The sequence below is a fragment of the Theropithecus gelada genome, chromosome 2 (genome assembly GCF_003255815.1).
Source record: "Theropithecus gelada isolate Dixy chromosome 2, Tgel_1.0, whole genome shotgun sequence".
Classification (NCBI taxonomy): domain Eukaryota; kingdom Metazoa; phylum Chordata; class Mammalia; order Primates; family Cercopithecidae; genus Theropithecus; species Theropithecus gelada.
The window spans coordinates 107,635,422-107,661,223 of record NC_037669.1 but is presented as its reverse complement, the minus strand read 5'-3'; the positions used below and the strand labels follow the sequence as shown (position 1 = coordinate 107,661,223).

Below are 25,802 nucleotides of genomic sequence, written 5' to 3'. Positions count from 1 at the left end.
TATTTTTAAGGCTTTGTTCATTATACTTACTCTAGATCTTTATGGAGAATACTTTGTCTCCCTGTTTTGACCTAAATATAGTTATATTTCACCAAAATATATGGATGGCATTGTTTTAAAGACTTAATTCTTGAGGCTGGGTGCAGTGGCTCACACCTGTAATTCCAGCACTTTGGGAGGCCGAGGCAGGTGGATGGCTTGAGCTCAGGAATTTGAGACCAGCCTGGCCAACATGGCGAAAGCCTAGGTCTCTACTAAAAATTAAAAAAATAGGCCGGGCACGGTGGCTTACACTTGTAATCCCAGCACTTTGGGAGGCTGAGGCAGGTGGATCACGAGGTCAGGAGATGGAGACCATCCTGGCCAACATGGTGAAACACAGTCTCTACTAAAAATACATAAAAATTAGCCAGATGTGGCGGCGGGCACCTGTAGTCCCAGCTACTTGGGAGGAGAATTGTTTGAACCTGGGAGGTGGAGGTTGCAGTGAGCTGAGATGGCGCTACTGCACTCCAGCCTGGGCAACAGAGTGGGACTCCGTTTCAAAAAATAATAATGAATAAAAATTAAAAAACATAAATTAGCCAGGCATGGTAGCACACTCCTGTAGTCCCAGCTACTCAGAAGGCTAAGGCACAAGAATCTCTTGAATCTGGGAGGCAGAGGTTGCAGTGAGCCAAGATTGCGCCACTGCACTCCACCTTAGGCAACAAAGTGAGACTCCGTCTCACAAAAAAATATATACTTAATTCTTTATAAGAGTAAATATAGGTTCAGTATCCTTTATCCAAACTGCTTGTTTCAGATTTCAGATTGTTTAAAGAGTACTTGCATTATACTTATTGATTCAGCATCCTTAATACAAAATCTGAAATGCTTCAATTAGCATTTTCTTTGAGCATCATGTCTACACTCAGAAAGTTTCAGATTTTGGATTTTGAGATTGGAGATACTCAACCAGATTTAATTTGATGTTGCCCATTTTTTTATCTTGCCTTAATTTGTATTGTAAATACATCAGATTTATTTATATGTATCCTTAGAAATTCTACTTTAGGCAGAGCATTTGCAAACTTACACGTGTTCATAGAGGTTTCTTAATAATATAAAAGGTGATAATATTAGTTCTTGTTACCTTTCCAGTAGCCTCTTTTTAAAGTAATAAGTAGGAAATACTTGGACTACCTTAAGGTAGGCCGTTAGACAAGTTGAAAGTTAAAAGTGCTTATACATATTTTGTTTCTTTCACTATAAAGCTAAAATTGGTTTAGTCTATGTGATTAAAAATGGAATGTACAGTGGATCAATCATTTTATCTATGTATAAAAGCTAGTATGGTCTTCCTTCTTGGCTCACTAAATTTACTTCTAAATGACTTAACTGGATGTTCTAGGTGGTCTAATCCAAGAAGGAAATCTCTGCTTCTACTCAGGGATCTTCTAGCCTGCTGGGGTTGGTGTATTTTTTCCTTTCCTTTTTTTTTTTTTTTTTTTTTTGCTGAAACAGTATATGGTCATTGAAATCCTGTATGTAACATTATTCCTTTGTTATGGTCAGTAATCATTATTTTAGCTTTATATCATTCCTGATTTCAAATGATGGAGAAATGGCTAGAAAACTGTCAGCTACTTCATTGTTTACCAAAAGTAGCAAGAAAAATCGTATCAAAGGAAGAGCTGTCAGCATGTTTTCTGAGCCTTGTTTTTCTCCAGAATAACAATGTGGTGTTAAGAGTGAATAATAAATTCTTTTGATGGCACAGCCAACAACCCTACAAATGTTAGTCATGTATGTGTATCACGTATGATATTTATTCCTCCTGTAGGAACAGATGTATTTACAAAGCATGTCCTGTGTCTGTCTCTTAGGTGATGAATACAGCTCACTGACATGTTGTGTGTCCATCCCTTTTCTGTCCACTTATAGATGTACTCCAACACAGTTGCTTTAAGTGACGAGTTCATCGCACTGCAGCCATTGTCGAGGGCAAGGAATCAGCTGAGCAAACTTAGGTAGAGTAGGAGGAGTAGAACCTCATTAACTCTTCTGCATGCTAAAGGTCAATTAAACAATATCAAAAGATGGGCAGAGGCATGAATAAAGAGTGGGGCATTTTTGTTAGCATGGCCCTGTCTCTGGCTAATTTGACCTTTATTAACATATACATTAAAACCTAAAAAAAAAAAAAAAAAAATCCATTTCTTCTTTGAGAAGAAAATTCAGATAAAAATTCAACATGATCACAGAACAGAGCTCTATACCTTGTTAATATATATTTACACCTTAACTATCTTTTCTAGTACAACTCTAATGCTTCTGCTTGTCATGTTATTCATATTTATGAATGCTCCTGCATGTTGAGTAATTAAAGCTACATATTTGGAAGTGAGAGTTGCCCATTTTTTTATCTTGCCTTAATTTGTATTGTAAATACATGTGCATATTTATGTTTGTATACTGTAATGGCTGCTGAAGCATTTCATATCCTGGCTACTATTTAGTGCATCTATAAATTGAACAATGTGTGTGTATGTCTTATCTTTATCTCCACAGACAGATGCATTCTGTCAGTTTGTACAAAAAATAATAATATAGAGATGTCTTTTGATAGAAAGGGATGAAAGCTTAAATTCTAGGATTTTTTATATTAAGATACTAAAACTATGTATTAAGTATGGTTTGAAGGGGAAAAGTAATATAACTTATTATTTTTCTTTTTAGAAATTGGCACTTTTCCATTTCTTGCTCTATTGGTTTCTTACAGATTCTTAATCGTGTATTTTTTAAAATTCTTTTTTATTCTCAAGGTTTCTAATCTTTATGTTCATTTGAATTTTAAATTCTTTTTTATTCTCAAGGTTTCTAATCTTTCTGTGTTTTTCTGATCAAATGAATGGCTTTTACAAAGCACCACTTAAATCACCTTTTATAAAACTCCGTAAGTTCATAATATTGAGCCATTTAAAGATTTATTAAACCTTTCAGGTTATTATTAACATCAACTTTAAAAAATATTCTATTTCAAATTACAATGGTGTAATAATTACAGATGAGTACACAAATGGGTGTTTAAGTGATAGTCAACTAAATTTTATATTTAAAATGAGAACTAAATTAAAACAAAGATTTACCTTCACTTTTGGCTCAGCCAAATAGGTGTATCACAATTTTATCAGTAGGTGACTTTAAAAACAGTGGCTTTCTATCACATTTTTTAGCATCTAATTATTTAACTCTAAAGCAGAAGGAGAGCTCATTATTTAAAAGCACACTCTGGCCAACTGTTTTTTGTCATATAAAGATAACTTTTATATTGTGAATAATCATATTTTTATGAAATCATATTTTCACATATCATACTGGCTTAAATCAAACCACATTTTTTTAGCAAAGCTAGATTTAAGAATAATGGAGAAAGGAAATCATAAATCAAAGAAATCACTGATTCTGTAATACTCTGATAAAACAGTAAGCTGAACATTCATCTGTGAAAGGTCACAATGAGAACAGGATGTGGATGAGATGGTCTTTCTGCAAGCCACTTTCCAATCAGGTGGTGTAACAGGTGGGAAAGAACACTGTTCAGAGAGCGGCAGGCCTGAATGCTGATGCTGCAGCTGGTGCTACTCCCAGTGGGTCCTGACCAAGTCACTTAACCTCTGGGCCTCCAGGTTCTTCACCTGTCACATGATCATTTTACATACTGTGGTCTGCTTATTTACCATCAGCATCATAGAAAAACAAAAAGAAGAAATACTGTGCTCAACTAAAAGCCAGGCAAAGAAACAGTTACTCAGATTGAGCAGTGAGTGACCACTAGGTGGGCATTTGTTCATAGCTGCATGGAGAATAAGTGCCCATATACATCTTTCTGCTGATGCAGCCTCTGAATTTTGAATGCATCAGTTTTTTAAACTGCATTGAGCAGTATTCCATGGGTGTGATCCATAGTAGCGTAACTGTTTACTCCTGTGACAGAGAGGAAAACTGTATGGATATCAGGTATCTTTAAGAGCTTTTTAATCTTTAATCAAGTTAGTACTTCTTAAGGACAATTAAGGCCAGGCGGTGGCTCACGCCTGTAATCCCAGCACTTTGGGAGGCCAAGGCGGGTGGATCTCTTAAGGTCAAGAGTTCGAGGCCATCCTGGCCAACATGGTGAAACCCCATCTCTATTAAAAATACAAAAATTGGCCGGGCGCGGTGGCTCAAGCCTGTAATCCCAGCACTTTGGGAGGCCGAGATGGGCGGATCACGAGGTCAGGAGATCGAGACCATCCTGGCTAACACGGTGAAACCCCGTCTCTACTAAAAATACAAAAAACTAGCCGGGCGTGGTGGCGGCGCCTGTAGTCCCAGCTACTCGGGAGGCTGAGGCAGGAGAATGGCGTGAACCCGGGAGGCGGAGCTTGCAGTGAGCTGAGATCCAGCCACTGTACTCCAGCCTGGGCGGCAGAGCAAGACTCCGTCTCAAAAAAAAAAAAAAAAAAAAAATACAAAAATTAGCTGGGCGTGGTGGCAGACACCTGTAATCCCAGCTACTCGAGAGGCTGAGACAAGAGAATCGCTTGAAGCCAGGAGTTGGAGGTTGCAGTGAGCAAAGATCATGCCACTTCACTCCAGCCTGGACAACAGAGTAGGACTTTTTCTTTAAAAAAAAAAAAAAAAAAATACAAAACTATTAACAATTTTCTTTTGAATAAACAAAACTCATTTTGAGTATTTTCCCTTCCCCTCTTCCCCTGTATTTTAGGCAAAGCTATTAAGATATCTTCACATAAACTTACTATACTCTTGAAACCAAAAAATTCTGCTAATTTTTTGTTTATATCAGAAATTCAGCATTACATCTTTCATAGAAATAATTATTGGTCAGTCTTAATCCTGGGAAAATACATAGAGATGAGGCAAAATTGTTTTTTATTCATTAAGGACATTTTCTTGTAATTTAGTAAGATTTAAAATAAGGATGGCTATGGACACACTTTAAACTTCCTTAGAAGGTCTCTAATACAAATACAGAAAAAGAACTGAAATGTGTATAAATTATTGACCCTCATTAAAAATCTGTTTCAAATTGAGGATTAAATTTATTTTGTTAACAAATAGATCAGGTGAAGCGCTTTGCACACATGCTCAACATTTCTAAGGCCATGAAGTCCAGAAGGGAAGCAGGAAAGGTGAGAAATTGGACATACCTTTGCAATAAGAACCCTAAATCTTGGTGGCAAGTGAATTTAATAGAAGAAACTGAATTTTATTGAAAGAAATTTTGTTTTAACTTAGCTGTAATATATGTTTAGTTAGAGCTTTGTGCACTGGAAAATCATGGCTTTATTTTGTGTGCTTATGTTCCCCTTAAGAAGTTCCCATTAGGGAAACTGCCCCTTCTCGGGGGTCATGATGGGCAGCAAGATGGCGTCTGCCAGTAGGGCCGTTCAGGTAGTCAAACCACACACTGCATTAATAAGGTTTCCTGACAGAAGAGACAATCCTAAACCCAATGTATCAGAAGCATTGAGATCAGCAGGGTTACCATCTCACTCTTCTGTAATTTCACAACATTCTAAGGGAAGTAAATCACCAGATTTGCTGATGTATCAGGGTCCACCAGATACTGCAGAAATAATAAAAACATTACCTTAGAAATACAGAAGGAAACTTGTGTCTCAAGAAGAAATTGAATTTATCCAACATGGAGGTCCTGAATAACCATGGTGGCTGCTGTGTCATCAGACAATAGAATTGTCTTTACAATAAAGGACTTCCAAAATGACAGATGAGAAACTGTATATTAAACACCTTTAATAAATACTATGAAAAAAATGAAATATAGAAAATTTAGATGGACATTTGTATTTCCTAATTTATGTATCTTGGTCAGCTTCTCCACAAGCTTACCTAATTGTTTATACACTTTATAGTTATTAAAATATACATTTGAAAAAAAAGTTCCCGTTAGCCCTCTTTTGTGACAGTAAATGTGCTGTTCTTTGAACATTTCTTTTGTGCCTCAGATTGTGGACGCCAACTTGTTGCTTTGATTTTAAACCTCTATATGGTGAAGAGTATCGTTCTGTAATATGAGACTTGTTGCTTTTCTGTCCTTCCAGATGGAAGAAGATAAGGGTTCAGTCAGCTCAGCATATGAATTTGCTGAAAGCCAGCACAGAGGGGAGGACAGTAGGCACCTGCTAGCTGAGACTTGCAGCCAGCAGGACAGTTGTTGCGTGCACTAGGTAGTACTGCGCTGGACCTTCCCGGGGACTCATCCGCTAAGTTCTCATGCTTGGGGGGCACGTCATGGGACACCTGACCTGATATTGCCATTTCGTTACTGATTCCTTCACTGTTCCTCATATGTTGTTTTGGTTTCATTGTTTTCCTTTTTTGTGATCTTTACATTTTTCATATGTCCATCCCTGAAAATTTTGTCAATCTCTCTTTAGAGTTCCAAAGATAAATCAGACTTCACCTCACATTCTAAGCTGTAAAGATATTCTCACAACCTATTGTCTTACATTCAAGAAAATACTCCTTTTCGCTTCTCCTTTTGAAAATGTCTTGCTATTTCTGCTTTCTCTGAAATCATTTTCCCCCTTGAAGTTGTAGTTGTGTATCATTTACCCGTCTTAATGTAGTAAGATACTGAATTACTTATCTAAGTCACCTTTTAAGTTGATTGATCAAAGAGTAGGGTGCTTAGATTTAGTACTGAGAAATTTTCTGCTGACTGATATTCAACAAACTTTCCATTCTTTTCATAAATCTTTTGAGACAGGGTCTCATTTCATCGCCCAGGCTAGAGTGCAGTGGCACGATCATGGCTCACTGCAGCTTCAACCTCCCGGGCTCAAGTGGTCCTCCCACCCCAGACCCTGCTCCTGTAGCTGGGACTACAGGTGCATCCCACCATGCCCAGCTAGTTTTTTGTATTGGGTCTCGCCATGTTGCCCACACTGGTCTCAAACCCCTGGGCTCACGCGATCTACCTGCCTCAGCCTCCCAAAGTGCTGGGATATAGGTGTGAACCACCACACCTGGCTCATAAATTTTCGTAGTTGTATCTTTTTAATAAAAATTGTTTTAAAAAGGCCGGGCGTGGTGGCTCATGCCTGTAATCCCAGCACTTTGGGGGCTGAGGTAGGTGGATCACGAGGTCAGGAGATTGAGACCATCCTGGCGGACACGTGAAACCCCATCTCTACTAAAAACACAAATCATTAGCTGGATGTGGTGGTGGATGCCTGTAGTCCCAGCTACTTGGGAGGCTGAGGCAGGAGAATGGCGTGAACCTGGGAGGCGGAGCTTGCAGTGAGCTGAGATCGCGCCACTGCATTCCAGCCTGGGTGACAGAGCGAGATTCCGTCTCAAAAAAAAAAAAGAAATAAGAACTGATGAGAGCTTGATTTTCTCTTCTCTTGAGGAATAACCCTGACAACATTTCTAGACCTAATTGGGATATGCAGAATATTTTGATTGGTAGTGATTATGGAGGATAAAATTTCCTGCCACTAATAATTGTATTATTTGGACTAATTGCTATTTTATTTATTGTCATTACTAGTCAAGAAAGTGCTGTTGTCTCATATGGGATAAGCAGTGATGAAATTTTGTAAAAAGCGACTTGAAAATTGTAAATCTTTTAACAACACTATAAATCAGACCTTGGAACAGGTAGAATAATTTAAAGAATCTGAACTATTCTATAAGATACAGTTTTTAAATTAGATTAGTGGATTGCCCTACATGAAAAATTAATCAACTCTGTTATTAAATATTAGTTGAAAAGATATTCAAAAGAATTCGGAATTTTTATTTGTTTTGGTATGCTTCATATGATATTTACAGTATATTTCTCTTGCATTGTGCCTTGCTGTAGAAAGATGTTTAGTTTTTTTTAATATGCTCTGATTGAGCTCCAAAGAAAGTTCATGTGAAGAGCTTGCTGCTGCCTAGGATTTATGTTATGCCCTGGACAGTCTACAAAGCAGATTATCTACTTGAGACCTGATAATACCAAAACTATAAGATTGTGTCCTCTGTGATAAAAGTTCCCCACACATTCGAGTTCTAGTGGATATTTCATACGATGTGGATCTGGTACTGCTTTGCTTTAATATGTCCATTAAATGTACAATACAGTTGAGAATTGGGTTCTTAGAATGTTCCCATTAAATAACGGAAGCCTTATTATGGTGACTTTTGCAAAGGAATGATAAATGAATTCTCTCTTACACCCTGTGATGTTAATTTACCCTCTGCATTAAGTTTGGGGATTTTATCATTTTTCACAGGTATTAATTTCTTCCTCACCTAAACTACAAATTCCTGGTCATATGTTGTTATTTATGTAACCAGTAGAGTAAGTACATCATTAAAACAGAAGGCCTTTAGTCCTCTTTCAAACTAGGAATAAGCCAGATTATCAAAATAAATTTACCGAATCAGTATAATTCTCATCATATTTTTCTTTTCTTTTTTGAGATAGAGATAGAGTCTTACTCTGTTGCCCAGGCTGGAGTGCAGAGGCACCATCTCAGCTCACTGCAACCTCCACCTCCTAGGTTCAAGCAGTTCTCCTGCCTCAGCTGACAGACTAGCTGGGATTACACATGCAGCTAATTTTTGTATATTTAGTAGAGACAGGGTTTCGCCTTGTTGGCCAGGCTGGTCTCGAACTCCTGGCCTCAAGTGATTCACCTTCCTTGCCTCCCATAGTTCTGGGATTACAGATGTGAGCCACTGTGCCCAGCCCATATTCTTATTTTCATACTTAAATTTAGGTAATACATACAGAAATCTCCTTCTCTTAAGAAATTCCTAAAAGACTTTATGGAAGTATTTTATAACCATCTTTCTAAGTTGTTTATTTTACTTAGAGGGAAAGAGAGAGGAAAGGGAGTTTAGAAGAGTGAATATGAGCTTGAAGAATGTTTTGGAGAAACAGGCCTTGAGTAAGATATACTAGTTACCCAGATTTCATCAGTACATGACTATCTCCATCACAATTCTGAATTATGAGATGAAGCTTGTTACTTGTTTTAGAAATTTTATGAGTCTTAATCAGATTTGAAAATGTAATATTTGATGACTTGATTTTACATTAAAAAGAAAAACATTTCCTTAAACACAAACCTCCTCTTTTTTCATTTTGTTTTTATCATTAGAGAGGAAAGCTTCTTTCCAAATAACTCCTTTAAGGCCATGCAAGGTGCTCACTTTGATTATATAGTATATAAAACACCTTTCAGGGCAAAAGCCCTAGCATGGTTAATTGTTTGACAGTTATTATCTAAACTTCAAATAACAAAAACCTTTATTTGATTTGATAGAATGTCATAAGTGTGACTAAAAAATGTTAGAAATGTAAGATATTTTTCTAAAATTTATAAGATTTAAGGAAGGTTGTAAGGTTTCAGGAAAATATTTTGTATAAGCAATAAGAAATATCTGTTTATTGTCATTGACATGAAAATAATGGAAATAAAAGCAGTGAACCAGAGTTTATTTCAAAGGGCAGTTTCTGTGAAGATGAGCATTTTTATTATCTGTGCATAGTCATGTTGAATAGGCATAGTTGTTTTTCGTGACAGCCTTTCTAGCACTAAATTATGTGGTCATTCCTGGGAGCAAGTGTGATGGAAAGTGAGGCTCACCAATCACAACTTCTAGTAAATTAAAAGTTACCTGTTGATACCACCAGGTAGGGTCTCACTCCCATTACTATGCTTTTTTTTCTTTTCTATTATTTATAAGTGGTTTCCCAAAAAATGTAATGATTTCCTCTCCTTTCTTTGAATGAAATGAGCCCTAAATGGTCAACTCCATTCTCCCTCGCCCAATTATACTGGCAACTATGGCTATATAAGTACTCTGGCCGAGCTCTCAGTTCCTGAATATTGAGATCAAAGATATGTATATGGGAAAGTAGTAGAGCTTAGAGGTTTGCTAGAGAACAGTATAGCATTTTCTATAGATAGCTTTACAGAAACACAGCCAACATTCAGCATTTTAACAGCAGCTGAGGCTGGCCACAGTGGCTCATGCTCGTAATCCTAGCACTTTGGGAGGCTGAGGTGGGCGGATTGTCTGAGCTCAGAAGATTGAGACCAGCCTGGACAACATGGTGAAACCTCATCTCTACTAAAATACAAAAAATTAGCTTGGCATGGTGGTGCGTGTCTGTAGTCCCAGCTACTGAGGAGGTTGAGGCATGAGAATTGCTTGAACCCAGGAGGTGGAGGTTGCAGTGAGCCGAGATCGCACCACTGTACTCCAGCCTGGACAACAGAGTGAGACTCGGTCTCAGAAAAAACAAGCAGCTGAATTCTTTTTTTTTTTCTTTAGAGAAAAAAGGAAACATATACATACAAACTATATATATACACATATATAAGTTCAAAAAGTGATCTGAAGAAGTCATTTCTTAAAATTTTTGACATTTCAAGATGTTTACCTTCTCTGTTGGGATGTCTATATTTTAATAACTGTCCTTCAGTTTTAAAGCGAAGGATGGCCAGGCTCAGTAGCTCACCCCTGTAATGCCAGCACTTTGAGGGGCTGAAGTGGGAGGACCACTGGAGGCCAGGAGTTTGAGACCAGCCTGGGCAGTATAGTAAGACCCTGTCTCTACTAAAAAATTAGCCTGACATGATGACGCACACCTGTAGTAGCCACCCAGGAGGCTGAGGTGGAAGGATTGCTTGAGCCCAGGAGGTTGAGACTGCAGTGAGCTATGATCGGTTGTGCTACTGCACTCCAGCCTGGATGACAGAGCAAGACCCTGTCTCTAAAAATAATAAAAATAAAGTGAAAGGTGATGAATGCAAAGCAAGATGATTATGTAAGGTCAGATCCAGACCAAGGCAGTGTCTTGCATATATATGGATACTCAAGCGCTGGCTACCTTCTGGGTGTCATCTCGATGAATTTCTCCTCAGTTTGGTTGAGCACCAGCTTTGAGCACAGCACATGTTGTTAAACTAAAAAGTGTCAGACAAGATCCTTGCTCTTTTGAGTTTCTGGTTTAGTTCTCCCCAAGTAAATGTGGTAAAGGACCAGTTTGTTATTTTCTTGTTTTGTTTTAATTTCCAGTTTATCTTGAGCCAATGCTTTTACAAATACAATAAAAATGAATTACAGGAAAATGAAATCTAAAAGATATATAAAATAAGCCCAAATTTTTAAATGATTGAATTTAACAGTTATAAACATAGTTTGTCCAACTGCTGTAAAAATTTCTAAGCTCTTATTCTTACAGATTACAAATGCTTATTTCTTCATGGACCGGTAATAGTGTTTATGGATCAGCATTGATCCATGGACCACACTTTCAGTCACAACTTGTCTTTTTGCAGGGGGACAGTACCACTCCCTTACATTTAGGCTAAGCTTGTGCTGAATACATACCACACTGCTGCCCACACACAGCCACTCTTTCTCCTCCCTCAGCCTAGAATATCTCTTCTCCGCCATCTCCTGCTGTATTGAAATGCCCCCCGAGTCCTTTAAGATGTATGTTAAATGCCACCTTTTTCATCAAATCTTCATGCTCTCCCACCAGTACCACTAACAGCAACTGGGTTTGAGCTTTCCCTCCTATTTTCTGAGTAGTCTGCCTCTTACAATCATAAGGCAGAATAGTGACGTGGTAAAGGGGTTTGGGCTCTGCAAGCAAAGAAACCAAGATTCAAGCCCCAGATTAAGTGGGTGACGTTGAACAAATTCTTAACTGTTTCCTCCTCTTTAAACTGGGGATGATCATGACGCCTATTCCTAAGGGCTATGTAAGTTTTCAGTGAGACAATCTGTGAGAAGCATCTTATATAGTCACTGGGGCATACGTGGTGAGCACTCCACTAATGTAACTGCTGTTGGTATGTCTTCCTGACTTGTCGTCTCTCCCACCTTCTTCCTTCCTTTTAGCTCACCTGATTGAGCACAGGGTTACTATCCCCTGTGGAAACTGGCACAGTACCTTGCTCAATCAATAGAAGTTTAAGTGCTTGTGCCAATTAAGTGATACAAATAAGCAGTGAAATAGAATCAGAAAAAGAGATGACTCATAGTTGGAGAGGTGAGGGAAGTTCGATGGAGACGGTGGGGTTTAAGCTGAACCCTGGTGTAGGGGTCAGCATTTGGACCCTGATTGATAGCAGGCCCTGACACATGCCCACGGGCAGGGAACACGTCCTGGTTGGCTGGAGTGGATACTGCACCAGAGCATTGGGAAGCAGAGCAGGAAAGGCAGCCTTGGGTCAGGCTGTAAAAGGCCTTCAAGGCTTCATGGGGTGTGGGGCTTTATCCTTTGAGCATGTAAGAGCCCTGGAGTCTGGGTTGCTACAAGGGGTAAATTTGAGATTGGGGAAACTGGAGTCCAGTGACCCAAAGAGGACACTGGAAAACGCATGAAATCCTGTTACCTAAACCAGCATTTCCTAAACTATTCCTCTGAATATGAATGATCCTCCTGGTGTTGCTTAATGTTTCCTGGTTGGTGAGGTGGAAGTGTATGGTTTCTCCCACTAAGAAAATGAGTGGGAGAATTACGATATCTCAGGCTTCCCCCATGGAGATGACCATGTATCCTGACTTGACAGTCCTCTACTTTAAAAGTCTGTTTAGAACTTTGTTAAATTAGTGTTTCCCAAATTTAATTGAACACAGCCCTTTTTTTCATGAAATGTATGTAAATAGCTCACAAAACAGTTTAAGAAACAGTGCCCTACACAATTCTAAACCAAGAGTATTGTAATGAAAGAACAAGTAAAGTTTAGCTCTTTCTCAGTGCTTAGCTGATCCTAGGACACTGTCATCAGGTAGTTGCCAGATAAGAACCACGTTGTTTCACACTGGGTGGTGTCGAATCTTCTGAGCATGCATTTTGCAGGACGTCAGCAGTTGCTTACGTTCAGAATGCCAGGTTTCTGTTCCACCATGTCCGTCTCTTCTGTTCATTGTGAGCATCTCCACAAACATCCTCTATTGCCAATGCCTGCACCCAGCACGTGGTGACTCCCAACCTTCGTGGAAGTGCAACCCTGTATTTATTCTCCTCTATCCTCAAAAGATGTGTTATGCAGGATGTTATATATGTAAAAGACAGTGAATTGAAATAAGGTGTTTTTTTTTAAAAACAACAGCCCTTGAAAAATTTTGGAGCATCCTTAACAAACAAAACCAGGGTTGGGATTCATCGATTTACGTGGTCATACCATCTTTCTCCCTCATTTTTGCTCAGTTAAAATTGTTAGTAGTGTGGAATAAAATTATCTTGCTGGGCTATTTATGCCTGAATCAACATAAATCTTGCATACTTTCAGAAAGTAATTCAGTTTCAAATCTTGATAGTACTACTTATTCACTTGTTTAATAAATTGTAATCTGTGTGATGTCAGCTAACTGTTAAAAAGCAGGATGGCCGGGCGCGGTGGCTCAAGCCTGTAATCCCAGCACTTTGGGAGGCCGAGACGGGCAGATCACGAGGTCAGGAGATCGAGACCATCCTGGCTAACACGGTGAAACCCCGTCTCTACTAAAAAATACAAAAAACTAGCCGGGCGAGGTGGCAGGCGTCTGTAGTCCCAGCTACTCGGGAGGCTGAGGCAGGAGAATGGCGTGAACCCGGGAGGCGGAGCTTGCAGTGAGCTGAGATCCGGCCACAGCACTCCAGCCTGGGTGACAGAGCAAGACTCCGTCTCAAAAAAAAAAAAAAAAAAAAAAAAAAAAAAAAAAAAAAAAAAAAAAAAGCAGGATGAGCTGATGATGGGATGATTGCCACTTCAAAGTTTTTAGCAATTTATGATAAATGATGCTTTTTTCAAAGATAAGTATGGAGTGGCTATCTGTAGAGTGCTTAGAACCTGGCACATAGTAAAGCATACGTAAAGTGTTTGCTGCCATTGTTGTTGTTATTGAAGATTGGGGCGAGGCCCTGCCTGGTTGTTATTTCCCAGTCTTCAAGATAGTTCATACTCCACTTTTCTCAATTGTTAGACATTTTTCATTGAAATTGCAGGAGCATTTTACCTAAAGAAAAACTCCATGCAGAATTGGAATTCATTACATTCCTGAGTGGTTGATGGAAATCATTTTGACCATAATAAATGATTAAAATAAAACATTAAAAGTAGATTTAAATAATATCCAGCTTCTTAGTTTATATAATTATTTTACTAGACCTCTAATTTAGGATACAAGGCTTTAAAGTAATTTTGGATGGTTATACTCTAGTAAATTAAAGCCTTTCATATGTTTCCCATATTATAGAAAAACATGTAAGTTTATATATATTACCTTTGATTTGAAAGTGCTTGTTGTAATTTTCTAATGCTTTTTAGAAGTCCAGATCTTTAAATAACTAATGTTTTCTGCTTCGCCTCTGCAGCTTACTGAAACAAATGCAGGTATCAAGTGCTTGGACTCCATGTGCTGTTTCCCGGAAGGAGAAGCAGCGTGCACATCTGTTGGAAGAATGCTGGAACGAGTTATAGGAAGATGTAGTCCGACCCACATCAGCAGGTGTGAAATATCTCTAAGTAGCCTTTGCTGCAAATGAGTATCCTATCTGGAACAGGATGAACCTGCAGCTCTAGATACCTAATAAATCAGCAGCTGGTTTTACCAACTGAAGCAGGAAGTCTGCTATTTATTAGCATTCCTTGGTGGTAGATTTCACTTTGTGGCTTTGGGGTAAGGGGCTTTTTCACTCACAAAGGAAGAGAAAGCACCTTTGAAGAGACTTCATCTAATGAACAAAACATTTTGTCTCATAGTCTTTCTAAAATGTGCTGAGTAGGAGTGTGTATATGGTACTCTTTCATGGTTTGTATAACTTTCTTTTTTAAATTATACATATACTATTTCCTTTTCATTATTTTTTAAATTTTTTTTGCTTTTTGTCTTTACAAAATAATCTCAACATAACAGTGAAGTCAAAGGCTTTCCTTTTCTTACTCTGTATGTATATTTTCCAGTTGCTTATTTGAGGCTTTGAGGTATTTATAAACACAAAAGGCTGTATTTCTGCTCCCCTACATCTTCTTATGTCTGTAATGAAGTTTTGAAATGAGTCATGATTTTTAAAGTTTCTTTTGCTTGGTATTTATTGTCTAATTAAAAGTGTATGAGTTAGAACAGGCTCTTTAAATTATGGAGTAAAAGAATCTTAGCATTTTTGTCCCCTTCTAAATCTATTTCTTGATTGAGGTTTATCACCATGCCTGCTGTTGTGCACCATAACAACAACAACAACAAAAACCACCTTTTGGTAAATACCATTTAAAATTCATTGAAACGTGCAATGAATTTATTTATTCATACATGTCCCCAAGAGTTATATCACTATTTAGAGGATGTTAGGGGGTAGAAAGCGCTTTTTCCACCCTTGGTGTTCTTTAGGTGAATGATACCATATTCTCAAAATCAGTGCAGCAGTACACGGTATGCATGGAGGGTACAAATGGGCAGGGAGAGATGTTGGTTCCCATTGTCCCAAATGTGCTACATGAATATTAGCAGTTTCTACATGTGCCAGGGCTTGGAAAAGGTTGGAAATTACCCCAGGAACAGGTTATAAAGAGTGAAGAAGGCACTACTCCTATCTACTGGAAAAAGGATTTTTATTCTTTGGTTAGCTTTATGTTTTAAAAAAAAATGAGTATGATATCATTCATCTATTATAAAATTCAGGTAACTTTTACTGGTGAACTTATTAGTTCCTCACTTTAGCTTTAGCTTAGCCATGCCTTTATGTTACAATTGAGTTTATAAATAGCATTCTTATGTTAACATATGTCTGTGGTTTCAATCCCCATTTATTCTGACTTGATTATAACATGTGATCTGAAATATTTCCATAATGCTGTGATATCATTTTGTAGTAATTTCATTTCATGTAGAAGGATGAGCACTTAAACTCTGGGACTTTGTTATGATTCACATAATTGTATTATAAAATGTGGCTCTGTCATGTACCTAGGCCAGCAAGTTTCCCAAAGGAAGTTCTAAAAGAGCTTGATTTATAATATTATTTTACCTAATAACACAGCTTCATTGCACAGAATGAAGATAGGAGTTAGACCAAGATACAATAGAACCTCTACAGAATTTTTTCAACTTCTGTTTCAATGAAAATTTCTCTTTAATGACAATATATGTTTTTGTTAATGATTTTTTTTAAACTAGAATTAATTTTAAATGAGCCCCAAATTTTTTCTGCTCTCTCTCTATATATATATATCCATTTTCTTGATATCAATTATGTAGGTAATATACCCCCTTTATTCTTTACATAGCCATTTTGATGCGGCATTACCTCTTTGGAACCTGCCCCAGGAGTTATTGAATTTACTTTGACATGTAGCTATTATCATCTATACTTCTTTTCACTTAAAATTGTGCCACATTCTTTTTTCTGAATTTTTTTATTCTCCTAATAAAATGTTCAACTTAGTAATTAATATCATATTTGACAGACTATAAATGCCCTTCCAGTTTTCTCCAACATCACAGGTTATATTGTTGGTTACTATTATTTTCTTAGCTTTTTTCTCATGTGAATAATCTAGAAAGTCTTTTCAGACCTGTTCATTCTTTTCTAGGGGATAAAGTCATATAATAACACCAAGCTACCTGGTGCTTTTCAAGGGCTATGTGAAAATTGCCATAGATGCATTAAGATTATATTTAAACTTTCAAAGTCATTTTGATACGTAGAGTTCTGGTTTTGTTTTTTACATATAATTGTATTTGTGAAATGTGTTGGGCATTTCCATTGTGACTTTAGAGCAGCATCTATTCTACATTTCTATTTCACGTCTAGGAGGTAGGCAAGGCTGAGACTGCCATTACGAGATGTGGAAGCCCTTGGCTGTGTGTTCCATTAACATATTAAACTCAAAGAGTAATGGGCATCACTTGAGAAATGCCACCAGTATTTTTTATATGACAGATTTCTTTGGTGATTACATTTTTACCGTGCAGGCACAAAAATTGACTTACATTTTATTAATTGGTGTTGTCAGTGAAGTATCCCATATTGCAAGCTTAGTTTCAAAGGGAGCATCATGGTGCTATATAAAGGATATGCCATGTTGCACCCTAAAGAGCTGGATTTTAGCAATAAACGATTTTCTGTTCCTATTATTACTAATAGTTAAGTTACTTTATCCTAATCAAAACTATATTCTAAATAGTAATACATAGTTCAAGTGTTTAATGTTCTGTCAAAAATTATATTTAACATATGAATGCACAATGTGTGCTTTGAAAAAAAAAATTAAAAAGGAGACATTACCTAATAAGATTCTTGGGTGTAAGCAATGTGGAAAGAAGAAAAACTAATAAAAAGTATGGCAGTTTGGAATTGGACATCTGACTCCAGATAACTGGGATATTGATAGCTGTTATAGTTAAAAGTTATAGTTAAAAGCATACTTTCCCCTGTAAATATTTACTGTTAAAGAAAAAATTTTCATCTTCTCGTTTTATTCATTTATTCTACAAACACTGGGTGCCTAATATATGTCAGACACAGTTCTAGATGCTAGGCAGACAGTAGTGAACTAGTCCTTCCCTAACCTAAAGTAGATACTGTTCCAGCTTTTCTAGAAACTAGTCGAATTAAAGTTGAGCTACATACAAACTTAGCATCTCTGGGAAAAAGAAAATATTTGACAAAGGTGAATTGGGGCCATTTTTAATGCTCGTCTCTTCCTGTAACGTCTCTGTTTAGGGAAGGTGGGAACCCTGGAAAAAGTTACATAAAATGTATTTATTGTTAAATGTGTTTAGTCTCGTAAGAAAAGCAACCTTTCACTTGGCAGTCCTAACATTGTCCTTGAACTAGGTTAGTCTATTTTAAGCATGGCAGGCTACTTTTGGTCTTGAGTTATTTTAGCTTAAATTAACTCAAGCTAATTTAAGTTTACAGCTGCACATAAAGTATTATGTAATGAATTGCTTTAGGGCCTTATCATTCAGACACCAGTTAACTTTTCCAGACCAGTAGAGGATTGTTTGTTCTTAGTTAAGTGAAAACACTAGTGACCTACAGGTGTCTTTGATGTCTTTTGAATACATCATTCACTACATTCAAGCTAATTATGCTGAAGTCTTTAGAATAGGATTTATAGCTGAAATGAAATGATCAATAATAGGAACATACTACTGTTTCATTCCAAAGCCTTTGGTAAGTGGGATTTGGGTTTGTTTTTGTAAACTGAACTTTTCAGTAAAACTGAATGTGCATAACTCTTAATAACATACTTCTTATTGAATTGTTAAGACTTTAAAAAGCATCCCATGCTTTACTACATATAGAAACTGTTTTAATGCTAATGAATGTTTGAATTTTGGCTAATATTTTTATATGATGACTAGAGCATTATTTTTCCCAAGTTTTTATATAATATAAATAGAAAGTTTGGGCATTCAATACTAGTATGAAGAACCTCTCTTTAGCATTTAATTGAATCAATCAGTGATTGCATTTGGGTCCTAAGTTTTAGAGTAAATTTTTTTCTCAATTAAAACATAGGTCCTGGTGAGCCAAACTTTTCTCTTATTGTTACTTTAGATCATGGAGTGCATCGGATCCTTTCTATACCAACGACAGGAGCATCTTGACTCTCTCCACAATGGACTCATCTACTTGTTAAAGGGGCTGTAGTACTTTGTGGGAGCCATTTCACCTCCTTTCCTAAAATTCAGTGTGATCACCCTGTTAATGGCCACACTAGCTCTGAAATTAATTTCCGAAATCTTTGTAACAGTTCACACCCACTCCGAGTTACGATGGCAGACAAACAGAAAGCATTAATACAAGCCCCTCCTAACACCCTTAATTTGAATCTGAACATGTTAAAATTGGAGAATAAAGAGACATTTTTCATCTCTTTGTCTGGTTTGTCCCTTGTGCTTATGGGACTCCTAATGGCATTTCAGTCTGTTGCTGAGGCCATTATATTTTAATATAAATGTAGAAAAAAGAGATAAATCTTAGTAACGTGTATTTTTTAGTATTAGCTTGATTATTGACTCTTCTATTTAAATCTGCTTCTGTAAATTATGCTGAAAGTTTGCCTTGAGAACTCTATTTTTTTATTAGAGTTATATTGAAACTTTTCATGGGAAAAGTTAATGTGAATACTGAGGAATTTTGGTCCCTCAGTGACCTGTGTTGTTAATTCATTAGTGCATTCTGAGTTCACAGAGCAAATTAGGAGAATCATTTCCAACCATTATTCACTGCAGTATGGATACCAATTCCTCTAACTGTACTGTAACACAGCCTGTAAAGTTAGCCATATAAATGCAAGGGTGTATCAAATATACAAATCAGGAATCAGGTCTGTTCACCGAACTTCAAATTGATGCTTACTAATATTTTTGTGACAGAGTATGAAGACCCTATAGTGGGTAGATTAGATACCGTTAACATATTATTAATTTAATGTCTTTATCATTGGATCTTTTGCATGCTGTAATCTGGTTAACACATTTAAATTTGCTTTTTTTCCTCTTTACCCGAAGGCTCTGTGTGTAGTATTTCATGGCATTGTTGTAAAGTTTAACTATATCAATAAAAAGTTTGGACAGTATTTAAATATTGCAAATATGTTTAATTATACAAATCAGAATAGTATGGGTAATTAAATCAATAAAAAGAGAAGAGCCTCTTTCTGCGGCCAACTTACAATTGCTCTTCCCCTTGTAAGCTAGATTTTAGAATAAAGGGTTTCAGTTAATAATCTTATTTTCAGGTTATGTTATCTAAGTTATAGCACACTACCACAATACAGTGGGTTCTGCCAGTGTCCCAGTGCAAGGCATATTTTCAGGTGTGGCTATGGAATGTAAATTGTTAAAGTTTAAAATGCTAAACTTGTATCAGGTAACATTAGCAATAAATTACAATGCTAAGAATGATTAGTCGGATAGATGTTACCTTAATTAACTCATTGCACTTCAAAACCTAACATCCATCCTGAATTTATCAAGTAGTTCTGTATTGTCATTTGTTTTTGTTTTGTTGAAATGTTGTCTTAAGATTTAGAAGTGATTATTAGCTTAAGAATTATTTATTACCCAGCTCTAAGCAAATAATGATTGTATACATATTAAGAAAATGGTTAAATGCGGTTTTACCAAGTTTTCCCTTGAAAATGTCATTCTTTTATGGAGATTTATTGTGCAACCCTAAGCTTCCTTGCCATTTCATGAATATAAGGCTTCTAGAATTGGGCTGGCAGGGAAAAGAATGGTTGAGACAAAAATTAAGACTTTATCTTTGTTTGCTTGTAAACTATTTTCTTGCTAATATAACATTTGTCTGTTCCAGTGATGTAAAGATATTAAGTTATTAAGCTAAATATTAATTTTCAAAAACAGTCCTTCTTTAACTTAAGATATTCCATAGTTGGATTTAGGAAAGATCTGTTATTCTGGAAATACTTTAAAAGAATAATACACTGTACAGTGTCTGCATTCACTAATTCATGTTCCAGAAAAGGAATACTGCAGATATACTCAGTAGAGTACTTTAGTGGAGGATATGGAAATTTGCTTATAAAGTCTCTTATAAAACGTACATATAACAAAATGACATTCAATAGGCCTGCATTACATTTACATGACAGTGTTTATTTGCCATCAAATAAACTGAGTACTGACACTAGACAAAGACTTCAAAGTCATAAAGTAGCCTACGACCAACTGCAGCAAGACAGGAGGTCAGCTCGCCTAGAATGGTGCTTAAAGTGTGATTGATGTAATTTTCTGTACTCACCATTTGAAGTTAGTTAAGGAGAACTTTATTTTTTTAAAAAAAAAAGTAAATGGCATCCACTAGTGTGCTCATCCTGAACTGTTACCCCAAATCCACTCCGTTTTTAAAGCAAACTTATCTTGATTTTAAGAAGAGTTTTCTATTTAAGAAAGTAACAATGCAGTCTACAAGCTTTCAGTAGTTTTCTAGTGCTATATTCATCTTGTAAAACTCTTACTACGTAACCAGTAATCACAAGGAAAGTGTCCCCTTTGCGTATTTCTTTAAAATTCTTTGGAAAGTATGATGTTGATAATTAACCCTTATCTGCCAAAAGCCGAGCAAAATGCTGAATATGTTATTGCTAGTTAATCAGTGGTCTCAAATCGATTTGCCTCCTTTTGCCTTCCTTTGCCTCGTCTGAGGGCTGTAAGCCTGAAGATAGTGGCAAGCACCAAGTCAGTTTCCAAAATTGCCCCTCAGCTAAGGCTTTAAGTGACTCAGCACCCTGCCTCAGCTTTAGCAGGCATAGGCTCACCCTGGGCGGAGCAAAGTATGGGCCAGGGAGAACTCCAGCTACAAAGACCTGCTGTTGAGTTGAGAAAAGGGGAGAATCTATGGTCTGAATTTTCTAACCGTCCTCTTTCTTGGATCTAAAGCTCATGATATACAAAGGCTTCCAGAGCTGAGCCCCGCCCAGGCAGTGTCCTGAACGGGAGACTACACAGAGGCAAATCAGCCTTAGGGAACACTTGCATTCTGCCCTACGGTTAGTGCCAGGACTGAGGCCGTTTCTACTGCAGAAGATTGTGAGATTGAACTTACCTGAGAGCTGGAGACTCCTGAGAAGCAGGAGTCAAGGCCACTAGAAAATTGACAGTTAAGAGCCAAAAGTTTTTAAAATATGCTACTCTGAAAATCGCTGTAGGAAAAGGGAGAATCTTCCATGTTGGTGTTCTTCCTGTAAAGATCGGTTTGGGGTATGATATTGGGCAGGTATTAATACAAATAGCACACCAAAGAGTTCTGTCAAACATGTTTTATTGATTTTGGTCCCCACTTACATTCTATTTCTAGGAGTTACCTATTTTCATATAAGTAAAACATTATTAAAGTGCTGTTTTATGTGAAATAACTTGAATGTTGTTCCTATGAAAAATAGATCATAACTAATACATTTGTAATAATGGTAATTGTTAGATTTTTATGAGGAATGAGTATCTGGAAATACTGTAGCAATACTTTTAGTTTAAAATTTTGGACCTGAGACACTGTGGCTGTCTAATGTAATCCTTTAAAAATTCTCTGCATTGTCAGTAAATATAGCATATTATTGTACAGCTCTTAGTGATTTTTTAAAGTTTATGAAGTTATATTTATCAAATAAAAATTTTCCTATATAATTAAAAGTGTTCCTTTATTTAAGCATTTTAAGCCTCTCTCTGTTTATCACAACCTTCACTGCCAAACTTGTTTGAAGTTAAATTTTACTGTATTTACCCTTCATTATAGGACAGGGATATCATTTATGCCTTTCACTGACTGCAGTTTTTTAAAATGTAGTTCTTACCCAGCTTTTATAGATCATCAGTACAACTCCTGGAAAAGACTCTGATAAGAATGCGCCAGCTGTAAAGACCAGCATACCTCAACTAGACTAGAAATTGCATCATTCCTGAAAAGCCAGCCAAGAGCACTTGGGAATTTGGAAATGCCCTGGTTCATAGAAAATATGTGCTTTTTAAAAAAATATAACTGATGATAGAATGTATACTTCCCTATAAAATATTCCCGTTTCCTGACACCCAGTTATTTTCACTGCTTCCTCGGTTGCCAGTTAGAACAGACATAATTGTCTAATCTACATCTGCGTAAAAAGTTAAGCTGTTGTCTTTGCCCAGCTGTTAGTATTTGCAAAGGATGACAATGCATGATTTATATAATGTAATGTATTTTTGAGATGTAATAAGAATATGATCCTAGACAAATCAGTTTAGGCATCTGTTTTTATATTTAAAAGGAGTATTTGGACTATTTTTAGGACGACTACTGTCTTTAACTTCTAATATACAAGTAGAACATGATGAATAATGAACAAGAAATTTAGGACAAAAAAATTGGAAGCATTTCACTGGAAAATTAGTGAATTCAAAAATTCAAGTTTTATATTGAAGAGCTAACTGACTCAAAGGAAAGGCTATTGTAAATGGAGATAAGTCACCACACCTCTCTATGAACAGCCCGAGAACCCTGTGATAAATCAGATTTTTAAATACTAATTTAAGGTAAAATGGTTTGTATTCAGATATAATTTGTACACAGTAAAATGTATAGATTTTAGGATTATAGTTACTTTTGATAAATCTCTACACCCATGTAACCCTTACCCCAAACCAGGTTAAAAATCCTTCAGTCATTCCTCAAGGTTCCCTTGTGCCTTTTGCAGTGAATTTATTCCCCTCTTGGTCCTGTCCTAGCAACCATTTTCTGATTCCTGTTGTCATAGATTAGTTTTGCCTAATCTTGAATTTTATGTAAATGACAGTACACAGTGTGTCACTTTTGTGTCCAGCGTTGTTGCTCAGCGTGTCTGAGAGACTCATCTATGTTGTGCCAGGACCCATGGTTTTCTTTCTGCTACTCAGTAGTGTTTCATTGCATGAATGTACCACAATTGGTCCTTTCTCCTCTTTATGGACATGTGTTTTTTTACAGTTCGGGGCTATTGTTTAATAAAGTTATTATGAACATTCTTTGTGGACTTATGTTTTCACTTCTTTTGTGAAATAACTAGGAGTAGAATTGCAGGGTCACAGGGTAGGTTTATAAGAAACTATCAAAAAGTTTTCCACAGTGGCTATATGTACTATTTTACACTCCCACCAGCAACTATGAGAGTTCCAGTTGCCAACATTTGGTGGTGTCTTTTTAATTTTAGCCATTCTAATAAAGTATCTCACTGTGGTTATTTGCATGATGATGTTTAATCCTCTTCATATGCTCACTGGTGATTTATGATTTTTTCAAAATGTCTGTTCAAGTCTGGCCATTTTTTCATTAGGCTACTTTTCTTGTTACTGAATGGTAGGAATCTTTAAGGTAAGGATATAAGTCCTTTGTCTTATGTATGTATTGCTAGCATTTTCCCCCAGTTTGTGGCTTGCCTATTTATTTTCTTACTTGTCACTCTGGGGAGCAGATGCGTTTTATTTTGATGAAGTCCAATTTTTTTTTTCCTTTTATAGTTAGGTGCTTTTCATGACTTCAAACTCTGTCAGCCCCAAGGTCATGAAGAAATTTTCCCGTGTTTTCTTCTGAAAGCATTAGTCTTAACTTCTTTTATGTTTAGGTCAAAGATATCTCAAATTCATTTGAGTGTGATGCAAGGCGGCAAGGAATGAGGATCGTCCTTCCCCGCAACTCCCCCCACCCCTGACAAGGTTATCTGGTTTAACCCCATTTCTTTAAAATATTCTCCTTCTCCATTGAATTGGTATGGTGCCTCTGTTTAAAATGAATTGACTTTTCTAAAAAAAAAAAAAAAAAAAAAAAAAAAAAAACACCTGATGTGGTTTTCATTTGTATTTTTCTGAATCTATGTATCAATTTGGAAAGAACAGACATCTTGAGTCCTCCAATCCATGAACATGGTATATCCATTTATTTAGGTCTTCTTTAATTTCTCTCAGCAATGTCTGGTAGTCTTTAGTGTAGATATTTGGCAAATACTCTTGTTAAAGTCCTAATTTTTTATGATTTTTTATGCTATGTTAAGGGGACTCATTTTCAAATTTATTTTCCTATTAGCCTTACTAGAACACAGAAATAAAATATGAAATAAGGGGCAGGGCGCGGTGGCTCACACCTGTTAATCCCAGTGCTTTGGTAGGGTGAGGTGGGCAGATCACAAGGTCAAGAGATCAAGACCAGCCTGGCCAACATGGTGAAACCCCGTCTCTACTAAAAACACAAAATTAGCTGGGCATGTTGATGCACGCCTGTAATCCCAGCTACTCGGGAGGCTGAGGCAGAAGAATCACTTGAACCCAGGAGGCAAAGATTGCAGTGAGCCAAGATCACACTACTGCACTCCAACCTGGGTGACAGAGCGAGACTCTGTCTCTCAAAAAAAAAATTAAAAAAAATAAGGATATGATCCTGGACAAATTAATTTTAACTTTGTTAACCTACAACCTTGCCATATTCACTTCATATTCACATTCAAAGGATTCTTTTGTATAGAATCCTTTGGATTTTCCCATATACAGTCACGTTATTTGAGAACTAAAAGGTTAATTTTTTTCTTTCCAATCTTTATGCCTGTAATTACTTGTTGCTGCCCTGCACACTAGCTAGTACAGTGTGCTATAACACTGGTACAGTGTTTTATAGGCATGGTTAAAACCATGAATAGGTGCTGAATTTTGAAAAATGCTTTTTTTCCATTTACTGAGATGATGTGTTTTAATTTTTTTAGTTTGATAATACAGTGAATTACCTTGGCTGATTATGGTTTTTTGTTTAAGAGACAGAGTCACCCCCTGTTGCCTAGGCTGGAGTGCAGTGGCACACTTGTGGCTCCACTGCAGCCTGGAACTCTTGGCCTCAAGCAGTCCTCCCACTTCAGCCTCCCAAGTAGCTAGGATTACAGGAACACACCACCACACCCAGTCAATTTTTAAATTTTTTGTAGAGACAAGAGTATCACTATGTTGCCCAGGCTGATCTACAACTTCTGAGCTTAAGGAATCCTCCCACCTCAGCCTCCCAGAGTGCTGGGATTACAGGCATGAGCCACCACACCCAGTCTTCCTTGGTTGATTTTCGAATGTTAAACCAACTTTGCATCCCTAAAATAAATCCCACTTGGTTGTGATGTTTCTTACTACACTATGACCACCACCACCGCGCCCCCCTCCCCCATTTATATCTACTTCCTCAGAAAATAGTTAGACCTACCTTTAAAATATATCCAGAGTTCAAATACATTAATATTTAGAGTTTTTGTCAACCTGGTTATCACCCTGGTCTG

At 36.9% G+C, this 25,802-nt stretch overlaps 1 protein-coding gene and 1 pseudogene across 1 annotated transcript in view; both read left to right on the top strand.

Moving 5' to 3' along the window:
* The window catches only part of ATP11B (ATPase phospholipid transporting 11B (putative)), a 140,787-nt gene extending 118,608 nt beyond the window's left edge, over nucleotides 1–22,179 (top strand). The window contains exons 28-29 of the mRNA XM_025377365.1: nucleotides 14,390–14,523; nucleotides 18,581–22,179. Of these exons, the coding sequence (XP_025233150.1) occupies nucleotides 14,390–14,523; nucleotides 18,581–18,662 (216 nt within the window). The 3' untranslated portion in view covers nucleotides 18,663–22,179. The remainder of the gene's footprint in view (nucleotides 1–14,389; nucleotides 14,524–18,580) is intronic.
* LOC112618784 lies at nucleotides 5,401–5,712 on the top strand (annotated as a pseudogene).
* Nucleotides 22,180–25,802: the final 3,623 nt, after the last annotated feature.